Source organism: Pseudophryne corroboree, chromosome 6, assembly GCF_028390025.1.
Source record: "Pseudophryne corroboree isolate aPseCor3 chromosome 6, aPseCor3.hap2, whole genome shotgun sequence".
NCBI lineage: Eukaryota > Metazoa > Chordata > Amphibia > Anura > Myobatrachidae > Pseudophryne > Pseudophryne corroboree.
This window is the reverse complement of record NC_086449.1, coordinates 81336345-81356306: the sequence shown is the minus strand read 5'-3', so window position 1 is coordinate 81356306 and position 19962 is coordinate 81336345. Positions and strand designations below refer to the sequence as shown.

Here is a 19962-nt window from a genome sequence, read left to right as displayed (position 1 = left end):
ATAGTAGACTGTGTGTGCTCATGACGGTTGGCATGGGCCACTACTGGTTGTGTATGAGTCTTCCTTTTTATCTGTTTTGGCTGTAACGTCGTCTTTTTTTTATTTTTTTAAAGCTCTACAAACTGATGAAGGACTGCTGGGAGACGGAGGCAAATTTCCGGCCCTCATTTCCTAACCTCATCCCCATCCTGAAAGCCTTCCATAATACATACAGCACACAGGCACCATCCGTGTTCAGCGTGTGCTAACCCACTGGTGTGTATCTCAGAGGCTTGTTTGTTTACAATCTGCTTTGTATAATCCTCTTAGATCTAAAGACCTAATAGCACATGTGTATCAGCCTCCAGGTTGCAGGAACTGGCACGACTCTGGCAGCAAGCATTTCTTAGGGGGAAACCAGCACGGATTTGGGTTTTACATTTTTTAAATCTATGGGCTAACTTGCAGGAGTGGCACTGGTTTCTGTAACTTGCAGGCTATTATGTGTTGCCTTCTACAAATTTTGCCGTGCATTTCATGAATAAGGAACAAAAGTAAAAGGGTGTTTTTGTTTTTTTGTTTTTTTCTTTTACGCTCCAGCACAAGGTTTATATTCTTACATGTAAAAGTCTTAAATGGTCATGTTCTACTGACTCACACCAATTTTGCTATAGGCGCCGCTCCTGACTGGGATATGTAACATAGCGCTCACCCAGTGCTGGTCCTGATATGCAGAGTAGAGGAAATTGTGTGTCTACTTTTGATTATGGCCACGTGTTCATCTGCCTTTACCAATAGGGGATGATTAGCAGGTGATTAAACGTCGCTTACGTTCCTCTAGCCAGCTAATTGCTGTGGATGCGTGCTCTTCAGGCACTTCTTCATGCTATTTTTGTTTTGTTTCAGGTGCACTTTGCATCTTTTTTTAGTTGTGTTTTTGAGATGTGAGATCTAGGAGACACGGTACGGTCCTTGTTACTCCCACTGCGTGCACCTTCTGGGAGCTAAAAGGATTGCAACTCACTTAACGATTCTGATAAAAAAATAATAGCCCGGTCCCTTTTCATCATAGTCTTGGTGAATCTGTGCCCAACATCACTTGGGGCATCATCTGTGCCGGACCTACATCGTCCTGCCTTGCGGATCTGAGCTGCGACCTACCCATCACCGGATGCCCAGAGCTTATGTGTGCCAGCCAAGTCAGACAACTGCTCCTTCGGAGTGCCCAGATCAACCTGTACTCTCTCGCCTGCAGACCTCCTGTGGCTGGAGCTGCCCAGAACTGGCCTCTCTCTGTTCTGAATTGGTCTTCGGACCCAGAGTCACTGGCTTTGGCAGGCTAGCTTTGAGGGACAGTCTGAGAAACCTTACGGTTTCTCAGGCTTCTGATGGCCTGGCCGATGTGTGTGTGATGGTGATCCAATGACGAGCATGGATCTGAGATACTGCCGGTGGGTGTCTTTTTAGAAAGACTCATCCGGCGGCATTTACATATGCACTCAGATCCTTCCCGTGTGCACCTCTGAATCAGGCCTTTAACTAAAGTCTGCTCTGCCAGCCACATATTGTTTGCCTTCTACCCCAACTGCAATCCACCGTTTATTACTGTCTAGATACTGCAGCCTCTCTCCCCATTTTAGATTTTAAATATTGTAAATCTGATGGTCTGTGCTTCTTGCAGTTCATTTGGCCACTAGAGGTCCATGTCTCAATTTTGAAGTAATACAGTTGCTAACTTCATGTATTTATCTGTGCCTGCTGTCCTGTGTCTGTTGCACTTCATTGGACTACTAGAGGCCCTCGTCTCTTAACCTTGGAGCAATACAGAAGCCTTTGTGTTACCCACCTCCAGGCACTATTTAAATTTTATATTCCCCCATATTGATCTGTGCTTGCTGTCCTGTGACGGTTGCACTACAACTGACCTTCTAAGACAATCGTCCCCTGATTCTGGAGCAATACAACAGCCAGCTCTTTGTGTTTCTCATTGTAGACACGCTCCTCATTTCATACTCTGTATGCTTATGTGAGCCTGCTCTCCTGTGACTGTCAACCAGAGGCCCTCGTCCCTCTATTATGGAGCAACAGAACAGCTAGCTTTGATATTGCCTGCCGGCTAACACCAAATCTGTGTAAATGCTCCACTTACGTCAAGACCTAATGGATCTTTAACCTTGCCATACTTTGGTCTATACCTACCCTCCTTCCATCCCCCGTCTCTTCATAACTCATAACCAGTGCCTTTAACAGATCCAGTCTACGCTTAAGATGTCAAATATGTTGAAAAAGCAAGCACTTGCTCCTATCTCCACTTCATCGAATAAGTCTACTGTTTCTTCTCTACCACTAGACCATTCAGCTTTGTCTAACTATCCTCCGCCTTCTGAGATGGAACTCGATCCAACGATTCGAGCATTGATCTCCAACCTCACTAATTGTATTCAAGCATCTTTCCACCAAGCACTGCAAAGTGCTGTTTGCGAATTGAAACAGGAAATGTCCTCACTTGGTTCCAGAACTAACGCGTTGGGGATAAAAGCTGATTACCTCTGTCGCTCTCAAGCATCTCTGCATGGGATGCAGTCAATTTACCTACAATCAAAATCCCGATGGTCAAAATACTGAGAACCATTGACTGATAGTCAAAATACTGACACGTTCAAAATACCGACATTTAAAATGTTGAAGGTCAAAAAGTCGACATGAGTTTTTCAGGATTTTTTCATTGGACCCGACTTGTTCATACTTTACCATCCCAGTGGACCTGGAGGGGGAATATAATAGTTTGATGAGTGCAGCGAGGCACCGTGCCCGAAGCATGGCAAGTGCAGTGAGGCATGCGAGGGGACATGTTACACTTGTACGTTCTATGTCGACATACACAACAAAAAAAACAATGATACCCCTTTCACACCGCACAAATAACCTGGTATCGATCTGGCATATTGCCAGGTTGACACAGGGCGGTGTGAAAGGGCCATGGTCGAATTCCCGGGTCGCCTGACCCGGTAATTCAACCCGGGAATAAAGCAGTGTTATTCCCAGTTTAAATACCAGGTCAGGGGCAGCGGGAACGGGTTCCCGGGTCAATGTGACCTGGGAACTGTTCACTACATAGGGAAAAGCGGCGCTCCTCTCCCAGCTCCGCCCCCGCCGCTATGGCAACCGACCTGGCAATTCACCGGGTCGGAAAGCCTGCTGTTAGGGTCCAGTGCCGGATCCCACCCAGGAAGGACCCGTTTCCAATTCCCAGGTGGGATCCGGCATTGGCAATGTGAAAGGGGTATTAGAAAGGGGTATTAAAAACTCGTGTCGACTTTTTGACCTGTTGACTTTTTAAACGTTGGTATTTTGACATTTTAAATGTCTGTATTTGGGCAGGGGCCGGCCAAGTCAGGCGTGGCTGGATTGTGCGGGGGGCGGGCCACAGCGGCTGGGACCCGGGCAGGGACGAGTAGCTCCCGGCCAGCACGCAAAAGCTGCGCTGGCCGGGAGCTACTCCTGAAGTGCAAAAAGCAACGGCGCTGTGCGACTAGCCCTGTGCTGGGCGTCCCCCCGCATGTCCGTGTGCCTGATCGTAGCTGCAGGGCTACGATTAGGTCTGAATTAGACCCAGTGTAAAAGGTGACCGTGCTGTGCCGTGCAGTGGGTGTGCAGTGTCACTGACATTGCACAGCACTCTCACCTTTTACATTGATTCAGCGAGTCAGTCAGTTCTGCCAGCCAGTCACTATTGTTAGCGCCGGTGTCCCAACGCACCGCATTACAGTGAGGTAGACGCACTAAATAAACTACAGCTCCCAGTAGCCCTTAGCACCGAAGCATTCCGGCGATAAGGCCTGCTGGGAGCTGTAGTTTATTGAGTGCATCTTCTTCCCTGTAATGCGGCGCGTTGGGACACCGGCGCTATCAATAATGACTGACTGCTTGGCTGCTGTGCAAGTCTCCGGGAGACCCACTGCCCAACAGAGGACAGTTGGTAAAGCCTCTGCTAGGTATGTGTATGTATATATATATATATATATATATATATATATATATATATATATATATATATATATATATATATATACATATATATATATATATATATATATATATATATATATATATATAATATATATATAATATATATATGTGTGTGTGTGGTCAAATGGGCACTCTGCTGTATATATGTGATAGTAATATGCAGGGAGAACAGACTTCAATACATTACTAATCCATACTGTGATTACAGCAAATGTGTTCTAACGTTTTGGAATTTTATTGCTTCAGGTTCTCTGAAGAAGGAATAAAATTCAGAAATGTTAGAACACATGTTTAAATGTTTTAAATGCCGCCTCCCTACGTATTATTGCTGCATCCAGGAAAAGAAGCAGAAGCCTTATCCACCCCTCCCCCACTCACAGTACCTCCAGGCCCCCTCCCCCACCAACGGCACCCCACCCGCTGCACCACAAACCCCCCCCACCCCTGCGGCACCCACACACCCGCCCCTCCCCCCACCCATGGCATCACTGCACCCGCCCCTCCCCTACCTGCTGCAACCCTGTAACCGCCCCTCCCCCACCCATGGCACTGCTGGACCCCCTCCCCCATCCACGTCTCCCCCGCACCCGCCACTTCCCCAACCGCAGCACCTACTATGGGGTATATTCAATTGAAGTCGAAAGCTGCCGTCTGTTGAGAAGACGGCAGTTTTCGACTTTTTTAGGTCGGAAGGGGTTCCGACCTATTCAATCAAACCCCGAATTATTTGACAAGTTGAGGAATTTTGACTTGTCGAAAAGCATGTGGATCGGCAGAATAGCTGACGATCCGCGTGCTTGTGTCAAAAACGTGGCCAAAACAGACAGGTTTTGGCCCCCTTTTCGACCATTTCAGTTCGACTTTAAAAAAAAGTCGAAGTGAGATGCGGGAGCAGAGATGGGGAGAGCCGTGGGCAGCCCGGGAGAGCAGCGCCGGAGGATGTGTCACAGCCGCCTCTCACAGCAACGTTCACCCGGCTCCAGCAAGCGAGACCTCACTTGCTGGAGCTGGGTGGACGCTGCCGTGAGCGGCGGCTGTGATGCGGGGACGGAAAGAGGCAGAGACGGTGGAGGGGGGGGGGAGAGCAGCGCTACAGCGGCTGTATAGCCGCTGCTGTAGCGCTGCTCTCCCCCGTCTGCCCGCTGCTCTCCCCCGTCTCAGCTCCCGCATCTCAATTCGACTTTTTTAAAAGTTGAATTGAGATGACATTGAATAGCTTAGGTCGGATCCATTCCGACAAATGAATGTCGGAATGGATCCGACTTCAATTGAATATACCCATATGTGATTCATCCGGCCCTACGTGCGCTGTTCATGCCTTCGCAAGGGGCTACAGCCCCTTAACCATTGCACACCTTTGTCCGTGCAATATTTAACTACGCACAAAATTATGATTGGAGGTAATACTCCATATAATAAAAATATTGCATGCCAGAAGGGGTATGCAAGGGTTAAGGGGGCGTAGCCCCTTGCAATGGTGTGAAGAGCGCCTGTGTGCCTCGTTCTGTTTTTATTGTTTCATTTACTACAAATGCAGATGCCGTTTCCTCCAGTTTGTGATTTAGTGTATATGGTTATGTGGTTTTGGGAGGAGAAAAGTGGGGGGAAATTTTTTACAATTATGTTACGTTCTTTGTATATATGTTTTTTAACAAATACTTAGTCTGCGATACTCTCATTGGTTTGATTTGCACAAGTTTACACTTACTCTCTTCCTGATTGTTATTGTTACCCTTCGCTCCGAAATGGTCACGCTGATCTCTGTTTATGCACCTAACCAAAAACAGGGCCCTTTCTCTGTTAAATTGTGTATGTGCATCGAGTGAGTTGATACTCTGTGGAGACTTTAATATTATTTTAGGGCCAGCCCAAAGACATCCTAAATCGTCAACAGGGCTACATTCCTTCTCCACTTCAGACCAACCCACATCCACTACCATCCTGCGCTGTAAGATGTGGGTGGAAACTAATGCTTTACGTGCCACTTCGCATGCAGGCCATTCAAAAGACTTTTATGGCCATGGTTCTTTTTTCTTAGTCACCTCAGTAGGACTGGTTACCTCCCTGGATCAGTGGTGGATAGAGGAGTCACATCTGATAGTGAGACGTTGCAGGTATTTTCTGCAAATTGCCAGTCTTCTGCAATAAAAGTGTTTTTCTTGCGCCAAGGGTATGTGGCTTGCTCAGTAGTTGTTCACCACCCCTCTTTTGCCTAGACAGTCCTGATAAGGAGATCTGGGCTATCGGCCTCAGTGTCTTGCTCTTCAGTAAAGTTGTCTGAACCTGCTGATGTAGTTTGTGGTGCTGCTTCCAATTGTTAGTATTTTATTTTTTTACGAGGAGAGGGACGTGCTTAATTTTCCTTCAGTTATACAGTCTCTCCGTTGCACCTGAACTTTACTCTAAAGTTCTTACAAGCTGAGGCACCGAGAGGGAAGGTGGGCAGGTACAGATTACCAGAGTACCGGCCTCTGTACAGGCTTGGCAGTGCAGCGGAGGCGTAACCATGCCTCTCCACGATGCTTCAACCATGCTTCCTAGTCCGCATTGTAGGAACATACAGTAGACCAGTTTTAGCCAGCCAGCCACCCCTCGGAGTTTAGGTGGCCCTACTAAAAGGATGATGTGCTTGAGTTTCTGTCAGTTCCACAGTGTTTCCTTCCTTACCAGCAAGGTGGATATAAAGCAAGCTGTTGTACCGGCCCGGTGCGTGTCTGGGCCGGCAACTCTCTCCTAACAATATTTCCAATAATGTGTTTTTTCTAATTCACCAGGTATCTTCTGATTTGTTTAGGAAATTGAAGTCCCTATTATTTACTGTCCCCCACAACATACCATTTTCTGGTCTAGTTCCACTTTATGAGCTGTATTAGCTTTTACTTTATCATTTATTATTTCCCTAAAAATGTTCAGAATAACCTAATCAAAGCCTGACCTGTACAAGTAACTTCATTTCAGTATGGGAGGAGTAGTGTTACGTTCATAGGTGTCATTAGTACTGCACTCCATGACACCTTATTAACATAAAACTTTAAAGTTTTCAAGAAATTCTTTTTGCACAAAATATATGGTACTGTAATTTTAGATCATTGATAGTACATTGTAAAATGGTCGCTGTAGAATAATATTCGGCAGCAACATTATGTTTTGCCTTTGTGTGAAGAAAGCTAATGGTATTCATAAGTAATCATTGAGAGTCGTGCATCATAGGCAGATATGGCATGGAGAAACGTGGTCGTCTGATTGGATAACACAATCTCATTTGTTTGTAGGGAGACTCTATAAACGCCACGGACAACAGAATGACGGAACCATCACCTGCTGCCTGACATGCTGCTTACATAGTGTACGAGTTTTAGCGGCATCCCTGAGCGTCGATATGGTGCACACGTATGATCAACGGAAAGGCCAATTGTTACCCCTGGAGTCTTTTCATGAACACCACAATTGGGAGATGGCTGGAATTTTTATTTTCTTTTTAAATCACTGTAGCAGTGTTAACCACTTCAGGAGTGCAAAGCCAAAAAAAAAAACACTGTATTAAAACTTTAAATAGAGGACTGTGATCTAATGATGGCTCAGACTCCGAGAACTATATAGGGTACATCTGTTACCAAGCAAAAAGTTTCAAACTGTGAACTTTTTGAAGTCTCATGATGAGCTTTACTGTTAGTTGGGATAGCTGTGTACAGATGTTCAGTATTTCTTCCCTGTGCCTGTGATGTACAGGAATACGCCTGTGATGCACGTTACTTATGAGATGCACAATTTATGCAAAAGGCTGGTGCAATATCGCGGTATTTTAAATATTTGTATACACCCCCCACCCCTTCCCCACACCCAAGCTCTCCAAATGGCCAATAGCTGAGGACCCACAGGTCTCCTAACTGTGCCCCAAGCTTTACTACCCACAAGAAACCTTAAAGTCTGTGAATTAAGTGGTTTGCCGTTAACCGTACCTGCTCGCTGCCAGTGGAGGATGGACTCCTAGAAATACACCTCAAGTACATTTTATGCAGTTATCATGTTTCACTTATCAGGTATTTTAGTCCTCTTCCCCCATCAAATGTGAGTTATCAAATTGCCCTTCCCCCATCAGATGTGAATTATTAAACCGCTTAAACAGAGGCCAGAAGACATGTTTGAGTTTTGTTTGGTATTACTGCCATTGCACTGGTAGTTACAGCAGTACAGATACACCTGGGGCATGAAGCACAAATAGAGCTTTTTAGGGAATTACTTTAGAAATAAATCTGTAGCCACGTATTGGCAGCATGCACACACCAAATGCTAAGGAATCTGATATATTATGCAACCTAACTTCTCGCCATAGACAGGTTAACCAGTAAGGCCACCACTTATCATTCAAGAAACAGTTTGTAATTTTAATAAAATTTTAAAACTGTTACAGCAAATCAGCTATAAGCTTTTACCAGTAGAGTCATTGGAGTGACACATTTTATGGCAAAAATAGAATTGTCGAAAATGGACCGTTTTCGACTGTGGTGGGGTTGAAAACATATGGATGAGCAGAGATTCCGCTCATCCATGTGTTTGTCGACTTGTCGGAGTTTCCAACAGGGCGAAAAAACGCACTGCAATTGAATAGTGAAGTGTCGGAAAGTTCAGATTATCGGCGGAAAGTGCTGTCTTTCCGCCCTGTCGGAACTTCCGACTGTAACTGAATATTCCCCTATTTCGTTTTAACAATATAGTCGCTAATAGCTGGCATTTCAGCATCACCCAGTGTGTACCTGGCTTAATTCTGCAATACAGCTTCCTGCCAAGCAGGTGCTTAAAGAGAAAAATGCCTAATGGAACAAGCCAGAGGGAAAGCTAGTATCCATGAGTGAAAAGGAATATTAAGGTGACTGTATTAATAAAAGCAGGATTATTAAAAAGAGGGAGATGCAAGGCATAATTGTCTATATATGTCTAATGGGGAGCGACACCATCCAAACTGTGGTTAAAAGCAGATTAACCTGTGCCAAATCCATAACATGCGGTCTTTTGCAATGCAAAGAGACAGGCAGGTCAATATAGGGGACAATCAATTGTCCTACAAATTTTATTTTATCTTAAATATAATGTAGAACACTGCTATAAAGTTTAATTTTAGAAAAATTGAAAAATTTCCTCTCCTCAAGCCTTAGCGGGTGTCCGCGTGTTTTGCGTAGAGGTCTCTTAGTAAACAACTCACATGATAACTCCGCACAGAGGGGGTAATTCCAAGTTGATCACAGCAGGATTTTTGTTAGCAATTGGGCAAAACCATGTGCACTGCAGAGGAGGCAGATATAACGTGCAGAGAGCGTTAGATGTGGGTGGGCTATTTTATTTCTGTGCAGGGTAAATACTGGCTGCTTTATTTTTACACTGCAAATTACATGGTTTTGCCCAATTGCTAACAAAAATCCTGCTGCGATCAACTTGGAATTACCCCCAGAATGCAAGGAATTATTGTCAGCTTTTGTTGTTAGAAGCTCTGCGCCATGGCTGTCACAGCCTCAGCACACCTCTAACGCTGCCTGAAGGTGACATCGGTGGGGAGTGCACACCGGGGACCCTGCTATGGGGGTCCCCATTTCAAAGTGCGGCTGACCACGGGCACAGCATACGGGGCCCTCCCTGGGGGGTCCCGCTAGGATCCCCCGTGTGTACATTGGCACAAAACTGCTTAATTAAGCACATGTATGAGGTTTTAAGCTCATTGGGAGACTTTGCCATTATAAATAATATGTAAAGCTCCGGCGCCATTGGAGGGGGCGGAGCTTACTCAGTGCGGGACCAGCTGCGTTTTGGCGCCCACAAATAGACATGATGGCTTCTCGTCTCAACAGGAAACTTCCCTGGTATTGCTCATGGACCAGGGACCCTCAGGCGATGGCAGTGGATGCGCCGGCGTCACCTTGGCCGTACCGGCTGGTCTACCTGTTTCCTCTGATCCCATTGCTCCCAAGAGTGCTCAAGCGAATCGGGAATCAAGATGTCCAGGCAATTCTAATTGCACCGGATTGGCCTCGGGGGGCATGGTACGTAGATCTTCTGGACATGTCCGTCGAAGACCCTTGGCCTCTACCACTAAGAAGAGATCTTCTTCAACAAGGACCGTTAGTCTACCTGGACTTTCAGCGACTTCGTTTGACAGCATGGAGGTTGAGCGGAACATCCTATCTCACAAGGGCCTTTCCAAGAAGGTTATTGCAACCATGGTTCAGGCCAGGAAACCTGTGATGTCAAAACACTATCATCATATCTTGGTGCGAGGAATGCATGTATCTGCCTGCAGTGTTTCACTTGGGACGTTTCCTGCAGGCTGGTGTGGATAAGGGCTTACGTCTGGTTTCCATTAAGGTCCAAATTTCAACTCTCTCCATTTTCTTTCAGAAAAAATTGCCAGTGTTGCCAGAAGTTCAGACCTTCTTGCAAGGGGTACTCCACATACTACCTCCCTTTGTGCCGCCTTCGGCACCCTGGGATTTGGAAGTGGTGTTGAAATTTCTACAGTCCTCCTGGTTTGAACCTCTGATGATGGTAGAAGACAAGTACCTCACGTGGAAGACGGTGATGTTACTGGCCCTGGCTTCTGCTCGTCGTGTTTTATAGTTGGGGGCCCTATCATGTAAAAGTCCGTACTTGTGTGTTCATTCAAAACTGATCGCACGCTACATTTTTTCGCTGCGATCAGGTCAGAACTGCGCATGGGTATGCACCGCAATGCGCTGCAGCGTCGTACGGGTGCAAAGCGGATCGTTGCTGTGCGATGGGTTTTACGAAGAATCCATTCGCACAGCCGATCGCAAGGAGATTGACAGGAACAGGGCGTTTGTGGGTGTCAACTGACCATTTTCTGGGAGTGTTTGGAAAAATGCAGACGTGTCCAAGCATTCGCAGGGAGGGTGTCTGACGTCAATTCTGGGACCTGACAGGCTGAAGTGATCGCAGCGGCTGAGTAAGTTCTGGGCAACTCAGAAACTGCACAAAACTTTTTTTTGTAGTGCTCGGCTGCACATGCGCACACTTGCAAATAAAAAAAACACTCCCCTATAGGCGGCGACTATCTGATCGCAGCGCTGCAAAAAATAGCGAGCGATCAGGTCTGAATTAGGCCATTGGTCTTTTACGAGGACAAAGCGGAGCTCCGGACTAGACAGCAGTTCCTGCCGAAGGTTGTCTCCGCGTTTCATCTGAATCAACCTATGAACCTATGAACTGGCTCCGTCCAGTTCTGACGCTTCTGCTCTTCCAGAGGCATTGGATGCTGTGCGTGCCTTGAAGATCTATGTCAACCGCACAGCTTGGGTCAGAAAAATGGGTTCCTTGTAAGTGCTACAAGATCAGTGGGCTCTTCCTGGGCAGCTGCCCGTGGAGTCTTGGCCTTGCAATTATGCCGAGCTGCTACCTGGTCGGGGAAGAACACTTTTGTGAAGTTCTACAAATTTGATACCCTGGCCAAAGAGGATACCCAGTTTGGGCAGGCGGTGCTGCAGCATCTCCGTACATTCCTGCCCGTTCTGGAAGCTTTGGGACGTCCCCATCGTACTAGTTTACCCCAATATCCCTTATGGATGCTAGAGAAAATAGGATTTTTAATACCTACCGGTAAATCCTTTTCTCGTAGTCCTAAAGGGATATTGGGCGGCTGCCTCAGTGCATGGACTTTTCTGAAGGTTCTTGTTCTATAGTTACCTGTGCATCAGCCATAGCTGCTGGTTGTTGTTTGTTGTTTGGTGTGCAAATCTCACCACCTTTTCTGTTACCATGTTCCTTCTCTCATATATGTCCTTTCTTCTTCAGGCACATTTTTACCTATAACTGCCTGTGGGAGGTGGCATAGAGGGAAGGAGCCAGCACACCCAGTTGAAGAAATTTTAAAGTGAACTGGCTCCTTTGTACTCCGTCTGTACCCCATCCTACTAGTTTTCCCCAATATCCCTTATGGACTATGAGAAAAGGATTTACTGGTAGGTCCTATTACTGATTCACAGATAGATAGATAGATAGATAGATAGAAAGAAAGATATATACACACACACACTGTATGTATGTATGTGTGTTTGAAGCTCTTCAGAGAGTACAATTTCACATAAGGCAATTCTGTTTATAATAAACAGCACTCAGGTTTAATCCTGGTTTGAGTGGTGCTTTGGAAAGCTTAACGGAGAAAATATAGTTCCTAATAAAAAACACCTTAGGGAAAATAATTCCTGTATAGCCTTATATAGACTTTCTGAGTTGTCTTCCATTAGTAATGGTTTCAAGGGCATGCAGCAGATAAGTGCAGTGTCGCAACAAGATCTTTAAACAATGTTATTCCTTGCCTTCTGTAAAGGCCCGTACACACTGGTCGATATATCGGCCGTTCTCTTGAACGACCGATATATCGCGGGACCGTCGGCCAGTGTGTACGGCTGATACGTCTGTGAACTCGACGTATCACGTCGGCCGCGCAGCACAGCCGACGGCCAATATATCTACCGATATATTGGCACGTCGCTGTGTGTGTACGGGGGCGGTCGGCGGTGATTGACAGCTGAACTGGGCGGGCGTGTGTACACGCCCACCCAGTTCATGACGTCAGTCCCCGACGGATCGGGCAGTGTGTATGCACAGCACACTGCCCGATCCGTCCATAGATATATCTGCAGATCAATTGATCTGCAGATATATTTATTAGTGTGTACCCACCTAAAGAAATAGTAATGCACTGCCTGTACCTTTCATCCTCTGCCACCCACTGACCCCATCACCTACTGCCTGTTCCTATCACCCTCCACCTCTCACTGTTACCCACTGCCTATCCCCTGCCACACACTGCCTCTACCTGTCACTCACTGTCTTCCTGTCACCCATTGCCTTTCCCTATCACCCTCTGCTTCTTTAAAGTAATAGCTCAATGTAGGGGCCATAGTATGCCGTTTTGCAGATGCCATAAATATATGCAACAGGGTAGACATGCCAAAAGTGTTAAAACAAATGATTGATGATCTAAGTAGACTATTAAAAAGGTCAACATGGTATCTACAGTTTAATTTACAAAAAACAATGTAAAAACCATGCAATTGGGTCTCAAAAACAAAAGGCTGTGGGGGTTATTCAGAGTTGTTAGCAAACCAAGTCATGGCCGAGACGATGAAATGCCATCAATGTCATAGTAGAGAGCATGTAAAATCCAAAACACAAAAGTTCAGTAAAATGACCCAAAAATCTAAATTAAAAGCATCTGAGGAGAAGCGTAAACTTGCCAATATGCCATTTACGACACGGAGTGGCAAGGAACGGCTGAGGCCCTGGCCTATGTTCATGGCTAGTGGTTCAGCTTCACATGAGGATGGAAGCACTCATCCTCTCGCTAGAAAAATGAAAAGAGAAAAAAACAATAGGAAAGCGCTAATTTGATCTGTTTGTAGATTTATTGGATAGTTATTACTTAAAACAAAAATTCATACCGGCCAGTATACATAAAAATAAATCACATATATTTAAAACATCTATAGAGATAGTAACCTAAAAGACTATTATATAGCTCCACATCAAGTCTCTGTTAAGTGTCCTTAGGTGATACTTTGTATTACCTCCACTGGCAACACACTTGCTGTTTAGTGCACATAAAATATGTAGCCAATAAAACATGCACTTGAAAGGCTCCTTCCTTTGTACTTAGTAATTGCCTATGGTTTGTATACTGCAGTTAAATGACTTGTTATTTTATAGCTTGGACGCCACATGCGATAATTATATGCATTCCTGCATGGCCATGCAATGTATTTTCAAATAGTTCAGAGCTCTCATGCACAAATCAAAATCACAGCGTGATGGTACTCAGTGGGCAAACCTGTTACGACTCACAACAGGGTCAAATGATCATCCTCCCGGCTACAGCTCTCACTCTCAGCCTTATCTGGAGTCCATGGATCACCTCACTTGTAATGATGTTCCTCCCGGCTGCTCGTGTAGCCTCAGCCTTACCCGGAGTATGCGATCACTCCTCCTCCTCTGATCCCCGTTTGCAGTGGGGTCAATTCTCAGCCGGCTGGCTTGTAAGTGTACACCACTCGATCCCGTCAGTTGGAGAAGAAAACACAGACGCGTTTCCCCGCCTTTAGACCTAGGCGGCTTCCTCAGTGTGAATAACTCTCCCTGACCGCACAGCTTTTTAAACACAGTTCTTTCCCACTGCCCATGCTGGCGCTAGCGTAATGCTTCTCACGCCTCATTTCCACAGCTGTCACCAGCACTTATATGTAATTGCTTAGCTCATTAATCGGATCAAAAAGCCCCATCTGAGCTCATCCATATAACGGCATCACTTACACCTATTTTCAGACATAATCACTAAAAACTCCAGGAGCTGTATTAACTAATTATAGCACCAATATATATATATATTTTTGAATTAGACATACAACGAAAATCAATATAAACAAATACATACATACAAATGACTCAGCCTCCTTCCTCTACACCACTGGTTGCTATCCCCTCTATTAGATTTAAATAGAATATATATTACCCTCCATAGTACAAGACTTTTCTATATTCTCAATTATAGTGGATCCATACATATACATATATATATATATATATAGTTGCAAAAGCACAGCAAAGAACTGTGCGTTCTTCTAAATCACAAATCCCCAAGGAGAGTCCAATTGTGTCGCCTGCGATGCCTGACCTTCCCAACACTGGATGGGAAGAGGTGGCACCTTCCACCATTTGCACGCCCCCTGCAAGTGCTGGAAGGAGCACCCGCAGTCCAGTTCCTGATAGTCAAATTGAAGATGTCACTGTTGAAGTACACCAGGATGAGGATATGGGTGTTGCTGGCGCTGAGGAGGAAATTGACAAGGAGGATTCTGATGGTGAGGTGGTTTGTTTAAGTCAGGCACCCGCGGAGACACCTGTTGTCCGTGGGACGAATATGACCATTGACATGCCTGGTCAAATTACAAAAAAAATTACCTCTTCGGTGTGGAATTATTTTAACACAAATGCGGACAACAGGTGTCAAGCCGTGTGTTGCCTTTGTCAAGCTGTAATAAGTAGGGGTAAGGACGTTAACCACCTCGGAACATCCTCCCTTATACGTCACCTGCAGCGCATTCATCATAAGTCAGTGACAAGTTCAAAAACTTTGGATGACTGCGGAAGCAGTCCACTGACCACTGAATCCCTTCCTCTTGTAACCAAGCTCCTGCAAACCACACCACCAACTCCCTCAGTGTCAATTTCCTCCTTACACAGGAAAGCCAATAGTCCTGCAGGCCATGTCACTGGCAAGTCTGACGAGTCCTCTCCTGCCTGGGATTTCTCCGATGCATCCTTGAGTGTAATGCCTACTGCTGCTGGCGCTGCTGTTGTTGCTGCTGGGAGTCGATCGTCATCCAAGAGGGGAAGTCGGAAGACCACTTGTACTACTTCCAGTAAGCAATTGACTGTCCAACAGTCCTTTGCGAGGAAGAAGAAATATCACAGCAGTCATCCTGCTGCAAAGAGGATAACTCAGGCCTTGGCAGCCTGGGCGGTGAGAAACGTGTTTCCGTTATCCACCGTTAATTCACAGGCAACTACAGACTTGATTGAGGTACTGTGTCCCCGGTACCAAATACCATCTAGGTTCCATTTCTCTAGGCAGGCAATACCGAAAATGTACACGGACCTCAGAAAAAGAGTCACCAGTGTCCTAAAAAATACAGTTGTACCCAATGTCCACTTAACCACGGACATGTGGACAAGTGGAGCAGGGCAGACTCAGGACTATATGACTGTGACAGCCCACTGGGTAGATGTATTGCCTCCCGCAGCAAGAACAGCAGCGGCGGCACCAGTAGCAGCATCTCGCAAACCCCAACTCGTTCCTAGGCAGGCTACGCTTTGTATCACCGCTTTCCAGAAGAGGCACACAGCTGACAACCTCTTACGGAAACTGAGGAACATCATCGCAGTATGGCTTACCCCAAATGGACTCTCCTGGGGATTTGTGACATCGGACAACGCCAGCAATATTGTGCTTGCATTACATCTGGGCAAATTCCAGCACGTCCCATGTTTTGCACATACATTGAATTTGGTGGTGCAGAATTATTTAAAAAACGACGGGCATGCAAGAGATGCTGTCGGTGGCCCGAAGAATTGCGGGCCACTTTCGGCATTCAGCCACCGCGTGCCGAAGACTGGAGCACCAGCAAACAGTCCTGAACCTGCCCTGCCATCATCTGAAGCAAGAGGTGGTAACGAGGTGGAATTCAACCCTCTATATGCTTCAGAGGATGGAGGAGCAGCAAAAGGCCATTCAAGCCTATACATCTGCCTACGATATAGGCAAAGGAGGGAGAATGCACCTGACTCAAGCGCAGTGGAGAATGATTTCAACGTTGTGCAAGGTTCTGCAACCCTTTGAACTTGCCACACGTGAAGTCAGTTCAGACACTGCCAGCCTGAGTCAGGTCATTCCCTCATCAGGCTTTTGCAGAAGAAGCTGGAGACATTGAAGGAGGAGCTAAAACAGCGATTCCGCTAGGCATGTGGGACTTGTGGATGGAGCCCTTAATTCGCTTAACCAGGATTCACGGGTGGTCAATCTGTTGAAATCAGAGCACCACATTTTGCCCACCGTGCTCGATCCTAGATTTAAAACCTACGTTGGATTTCTCTTTCCGGCAGACACAAGTCTGCAGAGGTTCAAAGACCTGCTGGTGAGAAAATTGTCTAGTCAAGTGGAACGTGACCCGTCAACAGCTTCTCCTTCACATTCTCCCGCAACTGAGGGTGCGAGGAAAAGGCTAAGAATTCCAAGCCCACCCGCTGGCGGTGATGCAGGGCAGTCTGGAGCGAGTGCTGACATCTGGTCCGGACTGAAGGACCTGCCAACGATTACTGACATGTCGTCTACTGTCACTGCATATGATTCTCTCACCATTGAAAGAATGGTGGAGGATTATATGAGTGACCGCATCCAAGTAGGCACGTCAGACAGTCCGTACGTATACTGGCCGGAAAAAGAGGCAATTTGGAGGCCCTTGCAGAAACTGGCTTTATTTTACCTAAGTTGCCCACCCTCCAGTGTGTACTCCGAAAGAGTGTTTAGTGCAGCCGCTCACCTTGTCAGCAATCGGCGTACGAGGTTACTTCCAGAAAATGTGGAGAAGATGATGTTCATCAAAATTAATTATAATCAATTCCTCCGTGGAGACATTCACCAGCAATTGCCTCCAGAAAGTACACAGGGACCTGAGATGGTGGATTCCAGTGGGGACGAATTAATAATCTGTGAGAAGGGGGATGTACACAGTGAAAGGGGTGAGGAATCGGACGATGAGGAGGAGGTGGACATCTTGCCTCTGTAGAGCCAGTTTGTGCAAGGAGAGATTGATTGCTTCTTTTTTGGTGGGGGCCCAAACCAACCAGTCATTTCAGTCACGGTTGTGTGGCAGACCCTGTCGCTAAAATGATGGGTTTGTTAAAGTGTGCATGTCCTGTTTATACAACATAAGGGTGGATGGGAGGGCCCAAGGACAATTCCATCTTGCACCTCTTTTTTCTTTCATTTTTCTTTGCATCATGTGCTGTTTGGGGACTATTTTTTTGAAGTGCCATCCTGCCTGACACTGCAGTGCCACTCCTAGATGGGCCAGGTGTTTGTGTCGGCCACTTGTGTCGCTTAGCTTAGCCATCCTGCGACCTTGGTGCACCTCTTTTTTTCTTTGCATCATGTGCTGTTTGGGGACTATTTTTTTGAAGTGCCATCCTGTCTGACACTGCAGTGCCACTCCTAGATGGGCCAGGTGTTTGTGTAGGCCACTTGGGTCGCTTAGCTTAGTCATCCAGCGACCTTGGTGCAAATTTTAGGACTAAAAATAATATTGTGAGGTGTGGTGTGTTCAGAATAGACTGAAAATTAGTGTAAATTATGGTTATTGAGGTTAATAATACTATGGGATCAAAATGACCAAATTCTATGATTTAAGCTGTTTTTGAGGGGTTTTTGTAAAAAAACACCCGAATCCAAAACACACCCGAATCCGACAAAACATTTTCAGGGAGGTTTTGCCAAAACACGGCCGAATCCAAAACACGGCCGCGGAACCGAATCCAAAACCAAAACACAAAACCCGAAAAATGTCCGGTGCACATCACTACCTTTTATGGCTACTCTTCTGGATAAATAGGCACCCAAATACATTTTAAAATATACCAAAATAATTTTTTATCTTACCTTTCTCTTATTCTGTATGAGCTGGCTGTGGGCCGCTGTGCTCTGCCTGCAATTCATAATGGCTCCTTGTCTTTTTGATGTGCAGAAAGTGGAGCTGGTGACAGAGGAGGAGGACGCTGGGACAGGAGGAAGGGTGCTGGGTATTATAGGAGAGCCAGTGACAGGAGAAGGTAGGAGACAGGGGTCAACAGTAATAGGCTGGTACAAGAGAAGGAGCAGGGGTGCTGGCAGTGGCGTTTCTATAATGGGTGTAGTGTGTGCGGTGCACACAGGCCCCTGAGTCCAGAGGGGGCCCACACCGCACACACTGCACCCATTTCTCCTATACTTACCTTTCCGGCGTCCATCGGTGACTGTGTGTGGGCCTCCTCCTCTCAAAGTATTATATATATATATATATATATATATATATATATATAAATACTTTGTTGCCTGGTGCCCTCACATATAACAACATTTAACTAGCATTACATCCAAAGGTATAATATCCAATGGTATCCGTTTATGCCATACAATAATATATATGTATATATATATATATATTTATGTAGACCTTCTGTATAAATCCAGCGTTTTCTGGGGCAGGAGGAGGTGGGGGCCTGCGGACAGGAGGAGGCAGGTGCCAGGGTCAGGAGGAGATAGGAGAAGAGTAGTTTGGGATAATACAAGGAGGAGGAGGAGGGGGGGAGCCGGCAGATTAGATGCACAGAGCTGGAGCTTGGCGGGGCTAGGAATGCCGTGGTGCTGTCAGGTGCTCATTCGCGGCTGAACTAGCCTGGCTGGCAGCGCGGCTCTCAGAAAGCAGGCACAGGAGGAGAGGCATAGAGTGGGGGCGGGGCCAAGCGTCTTCACTGACTGGACAGCAAGCAAATAGCTTGGTGGCCCGTGCACTGCAGATATCAGCTACGGTCCTGAGTTGCTGACAATGGGATTGGCGCATCTGTCACTCTGCTCACGCTGCCTCTGCTTGTATGGTGGGTGCGCTCAGCAACAGAAGAGCTCAGCGCACACCACTACGTACAAGCGCTGCAGCGGCGGGAGGCAGGATTGGGGAGAGAGAGAGAGTGGTCGGCCGTTCAGGTGGTGCTGCCAGATGGTGCGCCCACAGTGAATATGCGCTGTGGGCAAGGCACCAATGGCACACACCTAGTTACGGCCCTGCACTCCCCCATAGGTGGCGTCTAGTTGATCGCACGGGCAGAAAAAAGTTGTTACGTGCGATCAACTCGGAGTGACCCCCACAGAGCGCAGGGCGGATGAAATGCAGCAATCTTATTGCAGTCCGCTATGAAAGAAGCTGCTCTGTTCAGTGTGGATTGACAATACGCTTCTCTTGAAAAGCAGCATGTTCATAAAGTTAATTTCAGGAGTACTGTAGGTGGCTCTTAAAAGGACCTTTTGGTAACGTGTTTCGGGAAACGAGATCAGCCGGAGAGAGGAGCCAGGTCTTAGGGGCCTAGTTATCACCATCCGCATCCAGGATGCGGATGACAGGTGATAAAATCGCCCCAACTCGCACTGCGATAACTGATTACTTCGCAGGGATGTATCAATTATCACATGCAGGAACAGAGCTTGCGGTCAAGCTCTGTCCCTGTGATGTATCATCAGGGTATTTTTCGTAAAAAAATACCCCAATGTCCTGCTGTGCGTGCGCTGCCCCCGATCGACATCCCCCCATCATGACTACCCCCGCGCGCTGCGCCCCCCCCCCCCCCCCCCCCACCCAGAAGATCAAT

The 19962-nt window shown here is 46.5% G+C and overlaps 1 protein-coding gene across 3 annotated transcripts in view; it reads left to right on the top strand.

Annotated features, from left to right (window-relative positions):
- The window catches only part of TYK2 (tyrosine kinase 2), a 132088-nt gene extending 123953 nt beyond the window's left edge, over nucleotides 1–8135 (top strand). For all 3 annotated transcript variants that reach the window (XM_063931366.1, XM_063931365.1, XM_063931367.1), the window contains exons 24-25: nucleotides 114–255; nucleotides 7281–8135. In XM_063931366.1, coding sequence (XP_063787436.1) covers nucleotides 114–248 — 135 coding nt within the window. In that variant the 3' untranslated portion in view covers nucleotides 249–255; nucleotides 7281–8135. The remainder of the gene's footprint in view (nucleotides 1–113; nucleotides 256–7280) is intronic.
- Nucleotides 8136–19962: the final 11827 nt, after the last annotated feature.